A 23,336-nucleotide genomic window follows, 5' to 3' on the forward strand; every position below is an offset into this window, starting at 1 on the left:
CTTTACATGAGTATTGGTTACATCACACAAGATCAAATTCATTTGGGTTGTAGACATGGGGAGATTAAGTGATTTGACCAGAATCACAGAATGTTGAGCTGAAGCAGAAACTCCAACCTGGTTCCCCAGTTGCAAAGTCTGCAGCTCTGGAAGCAACACCACATCCTCTCCCCTAAGTGCAACATTTAATCAAGTGGTCAACTGGATAAAAAACATAAAGATTACAAATAATTTAAAAGTTCTTTGTCACTATTTGAAAACTCAGAAAACATGTCCTCATTTTAGTTTCTTAGAGCACTAACCATAATTTTGATGCAAATAAGACACTCTCATATATGTTATTTCTAAAGGAAATGCTCTAGGTATTACAGTTTTGATTACATCAAGATGACGTCAGGCATTCCACACTTTTGTAATAAATATAGAATGTTAGCAATCTAGTTGTTCATTGGGATACTGTTGAGAGGAGAGGCCAGGGGCACGGACTCTGAAAATTGAAGGCAGGTAGGAGAGTGCAGAGGCAACAGTTTGACCACACTGGGCAGGCAGAAAGGGCAGTGGCAGCACAACAGACTATGGAGGGCAGTGGAAAGGGGGGCAGGGACAACAAACCAACTATACAGGACTGGCAAGAGAGGCTGTGGCAATATAATAGACCATTGTGGGCAGAAGGAAGAGGCAGTGGTAGAACAACCATACATGCCAACAGACCCGTTTCAGCCAGGAAACTTCCAATGTTTTTAAGCTTAAATGTGCTTTATTTGATCTGTCTCCTGTCTACAATCTCCTCTTTTTCAATGTAACTCAAAGGGGAAAATCAATACCCCAGTTTTTATCAAAATCTCCCTCTTACCAAGTTAAAAATGTTTGCAAGTATGGTACATTGGCTAATGGTAGGCAGGAGGAATTGGGGTAGGGACATGGACTCGGATAACAGAGGACAGGAGGGACATGGAGAGGTGCAGCAGCACAATACACCACACAGGGCATGCGGGACGGGAGTGCAGCACAACAATCCATAGAAAGCAATAGGGAGGGGACAGGACCATGCACATGGACAACAGAGAACAGAGGGGAAAGAGGCAATGGTTGCTAACTGACCATAATGGACAGACAGGAGAGAAAGCTGCAGCATAACAGACCATAAAGGGCAGGAGGGACGAATCAGGGGCATTACAATGGACAGACAAGCCATAAGGGAGGGAATAGGGATCTGCATATGGAAACAGAGGGCTGGGGGCAAGGGGGCAGGGCAGGAGCAGCAAGATGACCATGGAGGTCAGGCAGGATGGGCACTAGAAACAAGACACACCATGGAGAGCAACAGTGAGACTATGATGGCATACACACAGACCATGGAGGGAAGGTAGGAGGGGGTCAGGGGCAGCTAGCTGACTGTACAGGGAAGGTTGGAGGGGCCATGGCAGCACAGAAGACCATGCATGGCAAGCGGGAGGGTTAGTGGCAGCACAATGGCTATGATAGGCAAGAAGGAGGGTGCAGGAGCATGCACAAAGGACCATGGAGGATGGAATGGGAGGGTCAGGACCTGGGCACAGACAAGAGAGTTCAGGGGAAGGAGCCTCACAACAGACCACGCGGGGCAGGCAGGAGGAGCAGTTGCAGCACAACAGACCAGGGAGGGCAGAAGGGCGTGGCAGTAAAATAGACCATGGAGGACAGGAGGAAGGGGATAGGGGCATGGCATATGGACAGGCAGGGTGGAGGTGGCAGGGACAGGTTACAGTCATCTGACAATGCTAGGCAGGTGGGAGGGGAGTGGCAGCTCAACAGAACACTCAGAGTAGATAGGAGTGGCAGGTCCAAGGAACATGGTGGGCAAAAAGGATGGAGCAGGGGCATGCACAAAGACATCGGAGAGCAGGGGGAAGGAGAATAGGGGCAGCAAGCTAAGCACAGAGGCTAAGCAGGAGGTCAATGATGGGCCATAGAATTGGGCAATGGAGGGCAGGAGGAGTGGACTGGTACATCATGCTAAATGGAGTGCAGTGGCAGCACATCAGACCATGCATGGCAGGAGGGAGGAGGCTAGTCCATGGATTCAGACAACAGAGGATAGGGAGGAGGTGGATGGGGCAGCAAGCTAACTGTTCAGAGAAGGTGGGTATTATGAACTTTATTGTTTTTAAAATGTGTGTCTGTGCGAACTACTTAAAATATGAACAAGTATGCAGCATAATCTCACTTTTATTCAGGAAGAAGAGGACGTTTGTGACTGTGACTCCGGGCTCACTTGGCAGAAACACCCCCTGACCCTCCACCCCCCATCGCAAAATGTAATGACCGTGAAAAGGGTAGGTGGACGCAGATTTGAAAATTGAAAATGAAAACTAGATATAGTATATGGTATAAACTATGCACCAAAAAGTGTGATATAAGGTGAACCAGGGCGTGAAATATAATATGCAATACATTGTGCGCAATGATAGATTCATTGGAGAGCGCGAGATAGCACAGGCACTAGCGCGTGCTATTGGATATGCGCCTTGGAGTGTAATATGCACAGGGCAGTGTTGTGTAACCTAACTAGTCTCTGAAGTTGTAATCTAAAATATGTGCTGGGGAGTGTAACATTGCATATGCACTGTGACAAAGATATGGGGCCCGATTCACAGAACTAACTTAAGACAAAATCCTAAACTTACTACCATTTTGGTATTCACAGAAGGCACTTACTCATTTTGGTATTCACAGAAGGCACTTACTCATTTCGATATTCACAGAAGTTAGGAGTCCTAACTTTAGGACTCCTAAATGCCTTCTGTGAATACCGAAAGTCTTAAATTTAGGATTTTTCGCAGTATAGTTTTAGTATAATTAGGACTCCTAATTTTAGGACTCCTAAATGCCTTCTGTGAATACCGAAAGTCTTAAAATTAGGATTTTTCTCAATTTAGTAGTCCTAAATTTAGGACTCCTAAGTTTAGGACTCCTAAATGCCTTCTGTGAATACCGAAAGTCTTAAAATTAGGATTTTTCTCAGTTTAGTAGTAGTATAGTTAGGACTCCTAACTTTAGGACTCCTAAATGCCTTCTGTGAATACCGAAAGTCTTAAAATTAGGATTTTTCTCAATTTAGTAGTCCTAAGTTTAGGACTCCTAAGTTTAGGATTCCTAAATGCCTTCTGTGAATACCGAAAGTCTTAAAATTAGGATTTTTCTCAGTTTAGTAGTAGTATAGTTAGGACTCCTAACTTTAGGACTCCTAAATGCCTTCTGTGAATACCGAAAGTCTTAAAATTAGGATTTTTCTCAATTTAGTAGTATCAGAACGGCCACAGGGCGCGTTTACACAGTGGTGAAGGGAGGGGACGGGGCCTGAGGTGACGTGTGCACACACGCCCTGTGGCGCGTTTTAAGTTGGGGAAATACTTCCCTTTCAATCCTGAGGGACCCTGGGGGCCAACTAGCCCACCAGGTGCTTCCAGTAAGTGCCACTACTCTGCGTTGCAGAGAGGTGGTGCAGGCCGTGTCCCTTTTTACACCTCTCTGCAATGGCGCTTACTGGACGTACCTAGTGGGCTATTTTGCTCCTAGGGACCCTCTGGATTCAAGGGGACTTAATCTCCCAACTTAAAACGGCCACAGGGCGTGTTTACACAGTGGGGAAGGGAGGGGACGGGGCCTTAGGTGACGTGTGCACACACGCCCTATGGCACATTTTAAGTTGGGGAATGAATTCCCCTTCAATCCTGAGGACCCTGGGGGCTAACGGCCACAGGGCGTGTTTACACAGTGGTGAAGGGAGGGGACAGGGCCTGATTTAACGTGTGCAAACACGCCCTGTGGCGCATTATAAGAGGTAGTTTTAATCCCCTGCCCTATTATATACTAGGGGCTTACAGAGGAGGTCATGCTAATCACAGGGGGACCCCAACGCATAGTGTTCCCTAGTGTTTGTAGGTGTTTTCACTGTTTTCTGAGTGTCTTTTAACATAGCACTGGCTCTAGGACTGGTTAGTCAGACTCATTTACCACCAGTATCTGTCTGAAAAAGTTGAGGGTACAGGATGATTTTGCAACAAGACTTCTGCACGTTATCCTTCTTCCTGCACTTTTCTTCGTCTTTGAGGACTTCTCTTGCTTCTTTCTGCATTTCTTTTTTTTTCTTTCTGTGCGTTTTTTCTTGTTTCTTCACATGTCCTATCTCTGTAGGCATAGTTAGAAATTAGCATTTAAAAAACCTTTGAAATTCACTGAAAAAAACATAGGTTTCAGGCACGTTATTGTTAGGAATTAGCATTTAAAAAACCTTAGAAATTCACTGAAAAACCATAGATTTCAGGGGTGTTATAGTTAGCTGGACTTTTCACACGTACAAAACCATTGAAATTCCCACGTTATAGTTAGCTCAGCTACCTATAACTCACGCGCCCACAATGCACTAATGATGACGTCACATATTACATCACTCATGACATGTCAGTGACATCACTGATGACATCTCAAATGACATCACTGATGACATCACTGATGACATCATCCTTGTGATAGAGTGGCAGACCTCCTCTCCCCCTAATATAACCTTTGATACACACATTCAAAAATAGAAACTAAAATTTTCAAAACAATGGGCATATCAATACCAGTTACAACAACCTATTCAGTAATTCTAAGATCCACATACACATCCACTCATTCACCAACAGTCCTATACAGTCACTCATACATGTACTCCCTCATCATATGTACTCATACACCTATACATCCTGTTACACAACGCCACTCATCCATAGAGTTACTCACACACATAGTCACTCATGCTAATAAAGAATCAAACATTCATTTACTTGCATATACAGTTACACACATACCACCACACTTACTTCAACAGAAAATTACACATACTTAGTCTTTTAAACAACCACTTATAGAAACACATACTTATTCATACAGGAACTCTTCCAATCTCTCATTCTCACATATACTCACTTATATAGACCAATAGTCACACATACTAATTTAAAACATATGTAGTTACTCATAAAGAAACTATTGAGACAGTCATTCACTCACTAACACACCCATGCACACACTTATCAACCCATACAGTCCTGCACACATGCTGTCTTCAACACATACAGTGAGTCACTCATTCATGCACCTATGCACTATATAATACCCCCACCGAACCATACAGACACTCAGACACTCATACTGATACTCAAAAAACCAACTAATTACCTATATAGACACTCATGTAGCTACTCACGAACCCATGCAGCCACTTATACACAAAGTGAGAGACTGATACAGATATTTACATATTTAAACATTACTCACTAAGCCATGTATTCACTAAGATACACTTAATCAGTCAGTTATACAATACATTTTTCAAAAACAAATCATCCATTTAGACACTTATATACCATTTATTCTTCCATCGACGTTGAGATATACATATATAACAACATATGTAATATTCAGAAAAACACATATTCACTGGATGATATCATCAGTGATGTCATCAGTGATGTCATTTGAGATGTCATCAGTGATGTCATGAGTGATGGCACTGACCATGTCATGAGCGATGTAATATGTGAAGTCATCAGTAGTGCATTGTGGGCGCGCGAGTTATAGTTAGCTGAACTAACTATAACGGGGGAATTTCAATGGTTTTGTATGAGTGAAAAGTCCAGCTAACTATAACGCCCCTGAAACCTATGTTTTTTTCAGTGAATTTCTAAGGTTTTTTAAATTCTAATTCCTAACTATAACGTGCCTGAAACCTATGTTTTTTTTCACTGAATATATACATACATACATACATATCTAAACCCTCCCCGGGGGAAGAATTACATTTTATCTGCCAGGAGAGGAGACAAACCTTACGGCCACGAGCTCAACAAATGAACAACGCAGATGATTTTCCAACTACAAGCGCAGGCAGAGGCGAAAAGCAGACAAGAGGCACTCGCAGACCATACAGAAAAGGTGGCAGAAGAAATTGGTAATACCTACACAACAACTAAATGATAACAACAATACTATAATCAATCTGTCAAATATCAGTTTGACGAATCAAGAAATGAACATGTTAAATCTAGGACTTTCATATGCTCATAAAGTGAACTTTGACTATGCTACAACAAGATTGGACATCTACAAAGGTGTCAGAAAATTGAAATTAAAAAAATATTACTATCTTATGAAAACCAAAAAAGATAATGATGACAAAAAAAAGGTAACTGAAGTAAATCAAATGTCTAATGATGGAAGCAGCAGTTCATGCATGTCACAAAGTGATCAAACACTCCTTCGGACAATGGAAGAGCTATGGAACGAAAATGTTAGCAGTTCGGCAAATAACACTGATTTTGAAACAAGACAAACTGACAATATGAGAGAAATTATATCTACTCCATTTAGAACAAAATCTACCTTCAACCCAATCATGATGAGAGACTCGATTGACTTATTCCATGAATCAACAACAGCAGATATAAAAAAACTAAACAAAAGTGTGGCAGGCAAAATAACCACCTCCAATAACAAAGACTTGCAATACAGAAACCTAATCAAAAAATTGAAAGAAAATGATGATGTTGTAATACACAGTAGCGATAAAGGTGGTAACATTGTGCTATGGCCTAGAAACATGTATGACAAAGAAGCATACAGTCAACTATATATGAAATATAATATGCAATACATTGTGCGCAATGATAGATTCATTGGAGAGCGCGAGATAGCACAGGCACTAGCGCGTGCTATTGGATATGCGCCTTGGAGTGTAATATGCACAGGGCAGTGTTGTGTAACCTAACTAGTCTCTGAAGTTGTAATCTAAAATATGTGCTGGGGAGTGTAACGTTGCATATGCACTGTGACAAAGATATGGGGCCCGATTCAAAGAACTAACTTAAGACAAAATCCTAAACTTACTACCATTTTGGTATTCACAGAAGGCACTTACTCATTTTGGTATTCACAGAAGGCACTTACTCATTTCGGTATTCACAGAAGTTAGGAGTCCTAACTTTAGGACTCCTAAATGCCTTCTGTGAATACCGAAAGTCTTAACTTTAGGATTTTTCACAGTATAGTTTTAGTATAATTAGGACTCCTAATTTTCGGACTCCTAAATGCCTTCTGTGAATACCGAACGTCTTAAAATTAGGATTTTTCTCAATTTAGTAGTCCTAAGTTTAGGACTCCTAAGTTTAGGACTCCTAAATGCCTTCTGTGAATACCGAAAGTCTTAAAATTAGGATTTTTCTCAGTTTAGTAGTAGTATAGTTAGGACACCTAACTTTAGGACTCCTATATGCCTTCTGCGAATACCGAAAGTCTTAAAATTAGGATTTTTCTCAATTTAGTAGTCCTAAATTTAGGACTCCTAAGTTTAGGACTCCTAAATGCCTTCTGTGAATACCGAAAGTCTTAAAATTAGGATTTTTCTCAGTTTAGTAGTAGTATAGTTAGGACTCCTAACTTTAGGACTCCTAAATGCCTTCTGTGAATACCGAAAGTCTTAAAATTAGGATTTTTCTCAATTTAGTAGTATCAGAACGGCCACAGGGCGCGTTTACACAGTGGTGAAGGGAGGGGACGGGGCCTGAGGTGACGTGTGCAAACACGCCCTGTGGCGCGTTTTAAGTTGGGGAAATACTTCCCTTTCAATCCTGAGGGACCCTGGGGGCCAACTAGCCCACCAGGTGCTTCCAGTAAGTGCCACTACTCTGCGTTGCAGAGAGGTGGTGCAGGCCGTGTCCCTTTTTACACCTCTCTGCAATGGCGCTTACTGGACGTACCTAGTGGGCTATTTTGCTCCTAGGGACCCTCTGGATTCAAGGGGACTTAATCTCCCAACTTAAAACGGCCACAGGGCGTGTTTACACAGTGGGGAAGGGAGGGGACGGGGCCTTAGGTGACGTGTGCACACACGCCCTATGGCACATTTTAAGTTGCTCATAAAGTGAACTTTGACTATGCTACAACAAGATTGGACATCTACAAAAAAAATTGAAATTAAAAAAATATTACTATCTTATGAAAACCAAAAAAGATAATGATGACAAAAAAAAGGTAACTGAAGTAAATCAAATGTCTAATGATGGAAGCAGCAGTTCATGCATGTCACAAATTGATCAAACACTCCTTCGGACAATGGAAGAGCTATGGAACGAAAATGTTAGCAGTTCGGCAAATAACACTGATTTTGAAACAAGACAAACTGACACTATGAGAGAAATTATATCTACTCCATTTAGAACAAAATCTACCTTCAACCCAATAATGATGAGAGACTCGATTGACTTATTCCATGAATCAACAACAGCAGATATAAAAAAAACTAAACAAAAGTGTGGCAGGCAAAATAACCACCTCCAATAACAAAGACTTGCAATACAGAAACCTAATCAAAAAATTGAAAGAAAATGATGATGTTGTAATACACAGTAGCGATAAAGGTGGTAACATTGTGCTATGGCCTAGAAACATGTATGACAAAGAAGCATACAGTCAACTGAATGACAGATCACGTTATGAACGTAGCAATCAAGCAAAACTGTCTATGTCATACAAGGAATACTATGTGAAACTTCCTGGGTGGAAACAGGAGAGTCTAATCACAAGAGAATAATATAAATACCTTAGGAATGAACATCCAACTACCCCTTTAATTTACTTCATCCCAAAGATACATACAAACCGAGATAATCCCCCTGGCAGCCCTATCATCTCAGCCATGGATGGATTATTAGAACATACTACTAGATATATTGACTTTTTCCTTCAAGACTTTGTCAAAGACCTACCCAGCTATGTTCGGGATACAAGCGATTTTTTAAGACAAATTTCTGAATTTGAGTGGCAAGACGATTATCTGATGATGGCATTGGATGTAACCTCGTTATACACGAGTATTGAACACATGGATGGTATAGCAGCAATAAAACACTATCTGTCTAGGAGATCTATCTCATTGAAATGTCATAGCAATATGTTAATTGACATGATAATATTCTGTTTACACAACAACATATTCATGTTCAATAGCCAACTATATCGACAGACGAGAGGAGTCGCCATGGGAGCCAGTTTCTCTCCTAGTTACGCATGCTTACATATGGGTAAGTGGGAGGAACTGGCTCTCATGGACGTACATAAACATAATATGGTGACTAATGTAAAAATGTGGCGACGTTACATTGATGACCTTTTTATAATATGGCAGGGAACAGAAAGTGAAGCCCATGAATTTGTGCAAAATCTTAACAACAATGATATCAATCTCAAATTTACGGCCACTATAAGCTCTAGTTCTGTGGAATTTTTAGACACCCAGGTATTTGTTGACAATCACAAAATTCAAACCAGATTATTTAGGAAGAAAACTGCAGGCAATTCAACGCTTCACGCAAGCAGTATGCATACAAAACATCTGGTCAACAGTATACCGTATGGTGAAATGTTACGACTGCGAAGAATATGCAGTAATAACAATGACTTGGTGGCAGCTCTGAAAGAGAGCAAAGGTAGATTCCTACAGAGAGGGTACCAGGAAAGAACAATAGACAGAGCCATTGAAAGGTCACGCGAGAAAAGTAGAAATTACATTTTAAAAGTAAAAGAAAAAGGAACAGAGGAGGATACAAAAACACAAGGGGCTGCAGATTTTTGTATGATTTTGAAGTATAATAATCAGCACAAAGAGATTAAGAAAATTATTCACAAAAATTGGGCGATGGTACTATGTGACCCTGTTATAGGCCCTCTAGTGCCTCGAAGTGTCCCCATCACCTATAGTAGAGCACCATCAACCAGGGACAAAGTCGTCAAGACAAATCCTGAAATCATTGACAGAAGCAGCTGGCTACAAATGAGAAGGGGATTTTTTAGATGTAAAACGTGCAAGGCGTGCACACATGGTATTAATAAAAACACTTATAACACCCCTTTCAGCGATAGGGAATACAAAATAGACAAATTACTAACATGTAAAACGGAGTTTGCTGTGTATGTGTTGCAGTTCACTTGTGCCTGCAATACGTAGGCAGCACTGTGTTGCAGGTGCATCAACGCATTCTTCAGCACTTACGTGCCATAACAAATCAAGATAACACATATCCTGTGGCACGTCACTTTAAAGAGAAACACTACTCCGACAACACAGCCCTCAAATACTTTGTTGTAGACTCAGTACCACCTAGCAGACGAGGAGGAGACAGTATCACTAAACTGAGAAGATCTACATACATGTCTAAGTTGAAAACTATCACTGTATTATTAGTAAAATTTGCAAGTTAAGAAACACAATGGCAAGAATTAGAAACTGCATAAAAACACAAATTAATGCTTTAAATTGATTCCTTTAAAATGGGGTATACATATTAATATGTATATATTTTAAGTATTTATTTATATATTTATGTATTTATATATTTATCTATATTGTATTGTATTGATATTGTATTTATATATGCCGTAACTTATTGGAATCTGCACATTGCACTTTAAAGCTGCTAAATAGGTTAACCATGTTGAGGTATTCCGGTATCCATAGATATCTTCCTTAAATCATGTAAGAGACTTTCAAAATAGAAAATTATTGAATATGTCTGTAAGATCATAGAGAACTTAGATGCTATTCTTTATGGTTTTAGGTTGCTGATATGCCCAACTCTCATTGCACTTAAGCACATTGCACTTTTTGTACATACAATGCACGGTTTTGCACAGCATAATTTTGCACAACATACTTTGTTGACACGTAGGGGTCCGGACTGTCTGATTATATATTGTGTGCAAACAGGGATTTAACCCTATAAAATGTGACAATGCAATCAGTATGGGATATAAATATCATTTACTATCTGTAACAGCAAGTATAAAAGAAATATATATAACTTTGATTGCCAATGAGGCATCCATTGTGTGTATAATTTTAAGTAGAATTTTAAACACTGGGTTTACAAATATGCCGATTACGATAACACAATGATGTCTGTCTTTTATGTCTGTCTTTTATATCTATGACCATGTGATGTTCCCAAAGTGTTGTGCATGACTTTAAATAAGACACGTAATGTGATCAAGGCTCTACGGAGCTGAAACGCGTTATGGCGACGGTGGAATAAACACTTTCTAGCACCAGTCTGGGTCCGTGTCCGTCATTTGGTAAAGAAACGATACCTACAGCGGAATCCACGTTATATATATATATAAATATATATATATATATATATATATGAAGAAGTATAATGAATGGAGTCAGATTCCGACAGCCTCAAGGATTTTTGTTCTATGAACACTTAGCGATATGGATCAGAATCTGCTTAAACAATGACAGACTGATACCACAGATTATTCAATGAAATCAATAAACACACTCATTATTCATGCCGGTTGTTGGCAACAACTGAGAAGATCTAGGATTTAGAAAACTCCTTGGAAAAATATCAAGAAAAAGAAGAGGGGAAAAAAAGCCTTTGAGCAACTAGAGAAAAAAATTAGAAAAGCATGAAAAAGAAGCACAACTTCAAAAATGTAAAACATTCAACACAACACAGACTACACTACTGGAAGAATTTCACTTTTTCCAGATGTTTTGATGCAATTTATAGCAGACAAACAATGGATCAAATGCAGGATAATAGTAGACCCCCGTCAAGCTTAGAAAGCTCTGAAGTCAGTTCAGGGGATGAAGGACCAGTTACAATGCAGTTAAAATTGTGTTTGCCCAGAGAAATGCGCCTCTTCCGAATGATAATTTGAGGGGAGGCAAGAGAGCTCCAACTACTGGAAATCAAAAAGAACAAGGGGGAGCAGCAAAAGTCAAAGACAAAAGTGTCAGAGGTACAAAGAAGTGTACAGCACAAACATATGCATTTCAGAGGATGATTTGGTAATCAACTTATCAACAAAAAGTTTGAACAATAAGTATAGAAATTTGCTAAACAAAAGGTATCACATTTTGGTCCTGTACAGAAATTAATTTCGCCACAGCAAGAGTGGCTTGATACAAATTTTGTAGAAAATGAAAATTTAAAAAATACTTTGCTATGAAAACATACATGAGAAGGTCTAGTGCTCCTCAAATATGTATAACTTTGATAACAGAAGATATTGCCCCCATGAAAGTTCTATCTAGCATAGAAATGGAGTCATGCACATCACAGAGAGTTGACCATTTGGAAGAAATATCGGATCAGGAGTATTATTAAATAATGGGAACACAAACCCATAAATTGATCATCAGTAGTTGTATCCCAAAATCAAAGTTATGCTCACAACTTCCACAAGGCAATGCATTAGATCTATTTCAGAAATTGATGGCAGAGGAATTAAAAGATATATCTCTAAAAGAGAGAAAGAACTGTTGCCAACAATGGAGAAATATGGCTGTGGAAGACTGATGGGGATTAAAAGATCTGCAAAAAGACAAGTACATTGTCATAAAAGCCTCTGATAAGGGAAGAAACATAGTGGATCACATTAAATACTATGAGGAAGTAAAAAGACAGCCTACTGATCCTAACTACTATGAAAGATTGGAAGAGAATCTGATTAATAAAATCATGATGGAATTTTATAAACAACTGCAAGATTGGCATAAAATAGGGCTGCTCAAAGATGAGGAATTCCAATATTTGAAGAAGAACCAGCCCACCACACCAACGATATATATATTATTAAAGGTATAAAATCCCCCAGGGTGACAGATTGTGAGTTCCTATGATGCTTTATTTGACAATGCATTCAGGTTTGTCGATATCTTTTTGTTCCATATGTAGCAAACCTCACATCTTATATCAGGGACTTAATGGGCTTTTTAAATCACATTAATGGCATTATTTGGAAGACAGAATATATAATGCCCATAACTGCATTGTAAACCAACCAACTGCACTACAGAGAACGTTTAGGACTCATAAGAGATTCTTCTGAGGAGAAGGAGTTTGAAACTTAGGTACAAGAGATGCTTGTAAGATTTAAGACACAAGGCTATCCTGTATCTGTTTTTGTAGATGCATTGAAGAGTGAAAGAGCATGAAACAGAGAGGATTTGTTGGTGCCTAAGACTATCGAAAAGATAAACAAGAAAAAATAACAAGACACATAATGGATTTAAAACCTCTCAAACAATAATGTCCAAAAGCTACAATTTGAATATAAAATGAACAATTAGACCATTAATTATTTGGACATTTAAGCGTACATTAAAAATGAAAAAATGTGCCCTATTGTTGTTTTTAAGCATGATTCTTTACCACAAAGATTTATCAAAATGTTAAAGGTTGATAATTAACAGGCATTAATGGAAAAGTTAATTTTCTGTTGCATTTTTGAAAATATCATAAACTCTGCTGTGGAAAATTTGTTGTATATAATTTGATTCTGTATAAATGCATTTCCATTGTGAATTACTCGAAACATATTGCACGCAGTGTTCACTGATTTAAAACAGGAAATAACATATGTAGGTTTGTGCTGATTTTAAAGTAGGTGGAGAGAATAAGGGATGTTGTCATTTAAATAGACAATCTAATAGTTACCACTCTATGGTCCAGTTGAAGGGTCCGGCCTCTACACATAGTCTTATATTGTCACACACGATGCAGCTGGCTGAAAAAAGAAAAAAAAAATATTTATGAAGAACAAATACCGGACTGTGCCATTTTTCCTACTTAAACCTGCAATTGTAAGTTTCTAACTGTGAGTTAGCTGCTTCAGGAATATATATATATTGCATAGTTCCAGCCTGAATCCAACTCTCTGGAATCAAGAATGGCGGACACGGACCCAGATTCGTGCTCAATTATTTTTATTTCCGGATGTCAAGACGCGTTTCAGCTCACACGAGCCTTGTTCACTCGGCATGGCAAGACATTTTTTCAGTGCTTTTAAAGTGGCAGTGCAACAGAAATCCGATGGCCACGTGACCGGCAGTACAATAAAACTGGAGAAAATACTCACAAAGTTAAGTACCTAACACATCATTCTATGTGTAGCCTCCAATGATTCAATAGATATAGATATGTAAAGATAAAATTATCCATACAAATATTTACAATAAAATGTTGAGGCAAACTAAACTTGTACATAGCGATAACCGAATGGCAGTAAAATACATCATAAAATGCTGTACGGGCTGGTAATCATAATTTCAATCAACAGTCCTGTCACATAGTAAGGTACATAAACTTAATACATTGTCCCTGTTTTTGAAAATAGGGTCGTACTGGTAAGCCACGCGGTCAACAATCAGTGCAAAAGTGTTTGAGAAGTGCAAAGTGCAAAATAAATAGTTGATTTCATAAAAAACAGCAGTTACATTATGGACTATGAATCACACCAAAATGGCACCAAACAGAGTTTAAGTTCATAGCTCCATATAGTATCAAAGAGTGTTTGAGGCCAAATATGGTTTCATATGATAGGAACACTCTACAAGGAGATGTGGAAAAGGAATCTGCTGGGGGATGTGTGCCATTCTGCGTTTCAGGCTTGTTACAGTAAAATACCCGTGATTCCCTGGCATAGGAAGTAGTAGATCCATGTCAGAACAAGAGTTATGTTGGTGAAAGTCACATGGCTCAAAGACTCCCCATTATGTTTTTTTTTCAAATGGTACTGCCTCCTAGTTAGCTTAAAGTACATTTGCGGCTGATATACTTGTCTGTTGTTGCGCAGACTGGCAGGTAATAAATATGTGTATTCAGGTGGGTATAAATATGTGCAAGAGAGCATGTGCAAAAAATAGATGTATAATACATGAAAAAGGACATGTACTGCATGCATCCTATATGTTCGTATAAGATAGGTGGGCAGGATTTCTCACAAGTTCGACGCTAACTCATAGAGCAGGGATATATGAACATATAAATAAATAAATAAATAAATACGGGATTATCCATATCAAAACTATACAAAGAATATGAATAAAATCGTATGTTCATCATAAATATATAATTATATAAATGCATATATAAAATTGAGTTATTAGCTAAAATCATCCACTACAAATGGAACTTGCCTAATAAATAGTACAGTTATCTATAATAAATAGTAGCAATGTAATGTCATATGCACATTTGATATTGTCCTCACCAAGCTTTATTGTACACATAAGTAAAAATACCCAATTGTCTATCGTACTATACAATCTTAAAAACATGTATGGAGGTCTTCAGTGACATTGAGCCCATTGGGGTGCTTGGTGTCAAACTGCAGGATGTATCTGGTTTCTAGCCTCCTGAGTTTGTAATCTCTATCTCCACCCCTTCTGCTGGGAGAAATTGTGTCTATCACATAGTAGCTCAGTTCCTTGTTGTTAGATTGATGTACTTCTCTAAAGTGCCTGGCTACTGGATAAGTGCTGTCTTGGTTTGTGATAGCGCGAAGGTGTTGGAGAATATGCTTGTGTACTTGAAGTTTTGTACTCCCAATATACTTTAAGCCACACGAGCATGTGAGTACATAAACTGCGTATTCAGTTTTGCATGTTAACTGTTTTGTGATCTTATACTTTCTTTGGCAGAAACGGACAATGTAAGATACAGTATTAACACCATGAATGCATGCTTTACATGTTTTACAATGAATAAAACCCTTGTGTGTCTGCAGCCAGGAGGTGTTTTCAATGATCTCTGGATTAGTTGTGACAAAACGGTCCCTCATGGAGGGAGCTTTGCTATGGGTGATGGACACCCTCTGAGGAAGCAGGGGTCCTAACACTGGGTCATTCAGTACTAGTGGCCAACTTGATTGTATGATCTTGTGGATTTCTTTGTGCTATCTACTGTATCCTATGATAAGGCCGAATTTCTGCATGGCATTGGGGTTTAAATCAGTTCTGGTTGCAATGGGGGTATTCACCACCTGCTTATCTCTAAGTAGATCTTTCCTGTCAAGCATCTGGGTTTTAGCTATTGCCTGGTTAATGGTTTTGGGTGAATAACCTCTTTCCAAAAACCTCTGCCTGCTCAATTCCAGTGCAATCTTAAGATCAACCTCGGTACTGCAAATCCTTTTGAGTCGAAGCATCTCACCATATGGGATGCTATTCACTAAATGTCGCGGGTGAGAACTGGTTGCGTGCAGTGTAGAATTTCCAGCCGTTTCTTTATGGTACAGGCGGGTTTGTAGTTTGTTGTTCTGTACAAATACCTGTGTATCTAGAAAATTAACGCTAGTCTCACTGATCGTGGCTGTGAAATGCAAATTGAGGGAATTGCAGTTAATCTGTTCAACAAATTGCAAAGCCTGTTGTTTGGTCCCATGCCATACTAAAAACAAATCATCGATGAAGCGGAGCCAAATTTGTACATTGTGTTTCATAATGTTAGTGTACACCGCCTTCAGGACCAGCTCCTCCCACCAGCCCATGTGTAAGCAAGCATAGCTGGGGGAGAAGATAGCCCCCATAGCAACCCCCCTAGTTTGTTGATATTGGAGGTAGTTAAACATAAAGATGTTATTATGAAGACAAAAGTCAATCATAGAAATAAGCATCTCATTGTGTGACCTGTAAAGTGCAGATCTTTGGGACAGATAGAACTGAACTGCATTGATGCCATCATTATATTGGATACTCATGTAGAGAGCTGATACATCGAGTGCCATTAGCAAATAATCTGTACACCAATTAACATTTGTGATCTTTCTAATGAAGTCACTGGTGTCCCGCACATATGAGGGTAATGCTTTTACAAAATCTTGCAAAAAGAAATCAATATAAACGGAGGTGTTTTCAAGAAGTCTGTCCGTAGCTGTGATGATGGGACGACCTGGCGGTTTAGTTATTGTGGACCTTCGGAATAAAGTAAATGGAAGGAGTAGTTGTTTTATCTTTCTTTAAAAATTTGTACTCATCTTTACATATAAGGTCCTTTTTCCTCCACATTGTAAGTTAGTTGTGAAATGTCTGATATGTCAATTTAAGAGTTGCCATGTTCGAGTGAGTTTAGCATTCACGATCGTTGAGTTGACCAAAAGCCTCAGTTTTGCAGTCCTGCTGGGACCACAGGACTATGTTTCCCCCTTTGTCGCGGTTGCGAATGACTAGAACTTTTTTGGTTTTCAATTTAGTCATTAGTTTATGATATTTTTGATCTTGTTCACAATAATGTCGTTTGGCCATGTTGACTGACCTGTTGAGTTTTTTAATTTTGGTAGTCACTATATCATGGAACGCATCGATGTATTCGTGTAGTGCGATAGGTGTGAAGGTGGATTTGGGCCTGAAGTGGGTGAATTTACTCTTTTCTATAACTATGCCAGTCGTGTTCAAACCAGGGGTAGATGTGAGTTCTTGGCTGGGATTGTCATCCCAAAGGTCCTCTAACTCCCGAACAAGGGAGAGATCCGCCATAGAAACCTCCGACTGGCTAGATGAATCCACACTGGTATTGCTGAGATTTTGCTTGCCTTGTGCATTTTTGAGGATATGATATTTTGTAAGCTTAATATATATATACCCATATACCCATAAGTCCCCCCACAAAAAGGAGTTAGGTCACACTCACGAGAGGTTGTAAATAAGTTCCTTATTTTATTTTTATATTTGTTTCAAAGATAAACGCATTTCTGTCTCCCCTAAGATACAAATATATATGTATAGATATTAATTTATTTTTAATTCATCTATTATTTTTCTACTGGTGTTTCATGGCTTTGGGTAACATTGTAGTATATATATGTTATATGTGTGCTCTGTTTCACTACAGGGGAATCTACTGGTTTCAGCTGCAATACCTGATTTCCCAGGATTCGTCGCTGGTGGTGAGTGAAGTCAGGATGCCAATAGGAATTGGGACGCCACTGGGTGTTTGGTCGAACCCCTCACTGTATGGGTAACCGCATCGGACCTCGATTCCCAGCATGCAGCGGATCTTAGGCCAGCACGGTGAACAATGCAGTAAAGCAAAGGAGGAGCCAAAAAACATCGCAATAATGGGAGTGGCTACAACTGTATCACAAGATTTAAACCAGCCCCAGGCGAAAGAACCTTCTTGGAAACCAGGCACTGATGACAGCCTAAGCAGCTGAAACGTGTTTGCCACAGCGTTTCCTGAATCGTGCATACAACGCGCTGCAACAATTTGCTGAAATAAATCCCGTTGTCCTTCCCATGGTGTGTCGGTCTCATTCTTATCTGGGTTGAGCTTTGGACTTTATAAATATATATACACATATATATGTATGTATGTATATATATATATATATATATATATATATATATATATATATATATATATATTACCTACTGGCGGTCGCCAGTAGGTAGTTATAGTTAGGACCCCTTTTCCATAGGAAATCCGCAACATTCTATTTTGAATAACTTTGGCGCCGGTCGACGAATCCTCGCGAAATTTTCAAAATAGGTGGGGCGCTACGCTCTGCTCCTACCCTGGAAGTCTCGGGGGGATTCGTCAAGCGGGGGCTGAGATAAAAGGGGGGTCCCAAAATGCGTTTTTCCCATGCATTTTTCCATAGGACCTTTAGACAGGGCTACAGCCCGAACGGCTGAACAGATTTACTTGAAATTTGGCAGAGAGGTAGTCCTCAGGACAAGGAAGTGCCTTTTGTAGGTTTGGTGTAAATCTGTTCGGTAGATTCTGAGAAAATAGCCTTTAAATCAATATATATATCTGAGCCAGCTTACGGTGCGCTTACGGTACGCTTACCGTACGCGTACGGTGGCGTGCGCGAGCGCGATTCTGATTGGCTCTTCGATCTTAGTAAACATTCGAATCGGCCGAAACCCGGAAGCGGCGGCTGCCATTTTCTCTCTCGCACTGAGAGTTAGATTGTAAAATAAAGTCAAAAATCATATGAAGGGGCTGTTTAGACAACTCCCACACACATAGCCATGTTGAGGGAGTCCCCAAAGACCCCCCAAGGGCAAAAATGCAATTTTTATTTTTTCGCTAATTTCGCCGATTACGCTTACCGTACGCGTAAGGTAAAAAAATGGAAATAAAAAAAACACTATCCACACTCACCCCACCCCCTGCGCTTTTGTTAGCCGAAGGTCACCAAAAGTACAGGGCTTATTAGAGCTGACAAAAAATAAATATTTTAAACAAAAATATTAAAAGAAAAAATTATCCACACTCTCTCCACCCCGTGTGCAAATGGTGCCCAAAGGGCACCATTTGTGCATGGCTTATAAAAATTATGAAAAATTAAAATATTACCGTGCACGGAACGAACTGCGTTAAGTGGGCGCGCACGCCACGAATGGCGTAAAGTAACTTAGCATTTAAAAAACCGTACAAAAACACTGAAAAAACCATAGGTTTCACACACGTTATAGTTAGGAATTAGCATTTAAAAAACCTTGCAAATTCACTGAAAAAACCATAGGTTTCACACATGTTATAGTTAGCGGAAATTTTACTGATAAAAAACCAGTGAAATTCCCCCGTTATAGTTAGTGCTGGCAACTATAACTCACGCGACCGCAATCTTCTGCTGATGACATATGTGTCTTTATGAAAAAAAAATATTTGTAATATATGTATAGCTAAAAATGTATGGAAGAAGACATGGGCAAATAAGTGTCTAAATACAGTATTAGCATCAGCAGAGGATTGCGGTCGCGTGAGTTATAGTTCATAGGTCATGAAAGGGAAGTGAAAGACTGACTGCAACAAAAGGACTAAGGGTAGAGGATACAGGTAAGAAGAGTGAATAAGTAAGGGAATGGCAGTGAGTAATGGAGAGTGAGGGAGGGGGAGTGAGAAAAGGGGAGTAAGGGACGGAGATAGGAAAAGGGAGTAGCAGATGAAGCTGATGAAGTACAGCAGGGTAAAGGGATTGAAAGTAAGAGAAGTGGAGCGATGGCGAGATAAGGGGTATGAGGATTAGAAAAGGGGGTAAGGGAAAGTGAGAGATGGGGAGTGAGGGGATGGAGGGATTTAGGAAACTGGAGTGAGAGAAAGGGAGTCAGGATTTCAATGAGCAAAGGAGAGTGAGGGAGAGTGAAGGAAAGAATGCGAAAAGGTGAAGGGTTGTGAGATACAGACAGGAGGAAGTGAAGTAGAAGAATAGGAGTGACTATGAGTAAAGGATAGTGACAGTTAGGGAAGGTGAGGGAAGGAGAATGACGGAGAAGGTTAAAAAATTAACATAGATGGAAAATGAGTGATGGAGAGAGGAGGAGTGGTAGAAACAGAGATGTTAAGGTAATTAAGGGTAAGACAGACAAAGGGAGAGAGACAGAAACAGAGACAGAGAGCAAGGAACTGAGAAGGAGTAAGGCAGTTTGAATGACTGAGACATATGGAGAAAGGGAGGGAAACATGGTTGAAAAAATAGTGATGGAGGCAGTAAACCTAGGGAAGTGGTAGAGAAGGAGTGAGGGAGTTACGAAAGAGCAGTAAAGGAAGAAGAGAGAGGGAAGGGGAATGAGAAAAGCAGAGTGAGGAGAAGTGAAGAAAAGGGAGCATGAAAGTGAAGGGGTGAGAAATACAGATATTTAAACTTACCTGACCAACAAAATAACTTAATTAGAAATAAATGTTTTTTTTTAATTGCAAGAAAAATTGATTCAATTTCCTAAATTTTCTTTCTAGATCTGAAAAAAAAGAAAAAAGTAGTAATATTTAAAAATACATTTTAAAAAACAGTACACATATTTTCATATTTAACAAAGTAATTTTTTGCCCTTGTTTTGCCGTTTTCAGAATATATTGAATTTAACTGAAAATAGTGATATCAATTGTATTCATCACTTAACAGCGGGCAAAAAGCCCTGAATCTATCCTCAGTAAAACATACCTTGATAGAAATGTAACATATATATTAAAAATATTTTCTAAGAACAATAACTATTTACTATAAATAACGTCTGTAAATCTTGTTGCTTAAGCACATACACCAAAATAATATCTGTCAAAGAAGTCCACAATAGAAACATTTACCTTTCTATGAGGCCAAATGGTAATTTTTAAATCCTTTTTAGGTGAAATATCCAATGGTAATCCTATAAAATGGTTTCTTCAGATGCTACAATTTGTATCTAAAATTTTGGTTTTCGAAAAATTAAGTAGCAATTTGGTAATTCTGCAGGCAAACATTGCTTGAAAATCAATTGAGAATCATTACACAGTGTCCAGCCTTTTTCACATTTTAGGTAAACTGTGTAATGACCAGAAGTTATAGAAGGTCCATCATGGAAAATTATAGCAACTGCAACAAAAGTCTTTCCTGATATTGATAATTGATTTCCTATAAACTTCTTTATTAAAGTGTCCAATTTTGTTCCATCAGCTCTACAACGTTGTATCATTAAAATTATATACTGTCCATATTTCTTTAAAAATAACGTTGATAACAATTCTGATTTACATTGAGAACATTCCATGTTGTGATTTGCATCTTTAACTAATTTACTAAAAGTCACTGATTTACTCTCTGGTAATGTTAAATGTATGAATCTTTCAGAATCAACATTAGTGCTGCATGTGTTCATACAGTTTTCACAACAATGATCCCATATATAAGAGAGACCAAACATATTTTCTATTTCTACCCCTTCATCTTCCAGTACCATAAGCATATACATTAAGAATTCCTGTGCATCTTGCTGGACATTTTGTGTAAACTGTGTACATCCAGAGCATACATCTAAAAGATTTCTAACATCAGAAGCACTTTCTATTTTAGTGTTATCATTACTCAGCTTCTCATAAAGGAAACTCAGCAGAGAACAGAATCTTTTTTCATGATTTAGTATTATCTGCTCTTGCAAACTTTCAAGATAAAATACAACATTCAGCACTACATTAGCGTAGCAGTTGACACCAGAGCTATTTTCAAAATGACAACCAAAAACCTCTTCAACATTGTCCTTTTTCTTCTTGCTTGCAATCACATCACTCTCTTTTTGTTTTCTCCTCTGTACATCCTCATTACAGATATTCTCCATTCTCCTTTTCCGACAAACAACACGTTTTTCAAACACAGGATACTGACCTAAATGAGGAGCATAGCTTCTTCTTAATCTATTATACTCCTTTACACAATTTGCATCAGCACTAACTTTTGAATCATCAAAGTCTATCATGAATAAACCAGATAATTTTTTCACTCGTGGCAAAGCAACATATGCCATTCCTTCTTTAAACACACTAGATCCAATGTTTACAAAAGCACTATCTACAGTTAATCCTTGAGATTTGTGAATAGTTACAGCATATGCTAGAGAAAACGGAAACTGCTTCCTACGTACATATATGTCTTTCACAAGCAAAAAACGAACTGAACAACGACTAATGTCTTTAACCTCTTCAATCTGATCAAATTTTATTTTTAAAAATTCAATTCCATCTTTTTTCTGGTAATTAACAAAACCGACAACTTTACCCATAGCTCCATTCACTAAACCTTTTTCTACATTCAAATTACGTCTGAAAATTACTCGACAAGTCATACATACATAAAGATTCTTTTCTAAACCAGCTGTTTTCTCAAGAGAATCCAATTTAGTTTTCAATTTGCCTGTCAATATAATAGTTATTCCTTCATGCTGTATTTTATCCACGGCTTCCATTTTTATAATCTCTTCATTTTCCAATTTCAAAAGTTCTTCATTGAATATAGAGCATTCATGTAGTGTTGGCATTAAGCAGATTACAGTATTTTTTTCTGCAATTTTCTTGTATATTTTCTCTGGAACTATTTGTACTGTTGGAAACAAATTACATAGCAATCGACTCTGTAAAGCTTTTCTGCCATGTTCTGTGAGTAGTCCAATTCTGATATCTTTGAGAATACTTGCATAATCATCATCATTTGCTTGCCGCATATTGGTAATGAGTTCTTTGTACTCAAAGTATGACCAAATATTCACATTACCTATACTTCCTAATGACTTTTCGTGTCTTCATGTGCAAGAGTATTAAATACTGGTTGTCCTTTAACTGGAATGAGCTGCAGTAGATCCCCAAAAACTATAACATGTTTTCCTCCAAATAACACGTCTTAGTCTGTCTTTAGAATTTGCTGCATTCTTAAATGCACAAAGGCATGCATTAAGTTTGATACCATGCTTACCTCATCAATAATGAGAACTTTCATTTTCTTCAACACTCTTGAAACTTCAAAACATGCTTCTCCTGTCAGCTTGTGGTATTCTATTTTGTTTTCATGCTCTACTGGTAACATTAGCAAACGATGTAAGGTAATTCCTTTTATGTTATATGCTGCTAACCCAGTTGGAGCAGTAACAACACAAGACAAAGTTGAATCAGTTTTTTTCTGTAGGTAGCTTCTAATTACTTTAATTAAGACACTTTTTCCAGGTCCAGCTTGTCCACTCACATACATTCTGATTGGGTCAAATGATGTGCATG

At 38.6% G+C, this 23,336-nt stretch overlaps 1 protein-coding gene across 1 annotated transcript in view; it reads right to left on the minus strand.

Annotated features, from left to right (window-relative positions):
• LOC146811157 (uncharacterized) overlaps positions 1 to 23,336 on the minus strand; it is a 209,535-nt gene that overhangs the window by 42,240 nt on the left and 143,959 nt on the right. Inside the window, exon 8 of the mRNA XM_085618219.1 lies at positions 13,530 to 13,599. Within this exon, the coding sequence (XP_085474345.1) occupies positions 13,573 to 13,599 (27 nt within the window). The 3' untranslated portion in view covers positions 13,530 to 13,572. The remainder of the gene's footprint in view (positions 1 to 13,529; positions 13,600 to 23,336) is intronic.

This window comes from Triturus cristatus, chromosome 7, assembly GCF_964204655.1.
Source record: "Triturus cristatus chromosome 7, aTriCri1.1, whole genome shotgun sequence".
NCBI lineage: Eukaryota > Metazoa > Chordata > Amphibia > Caudata > Salamandridae > Triturus > Triturus cristatus.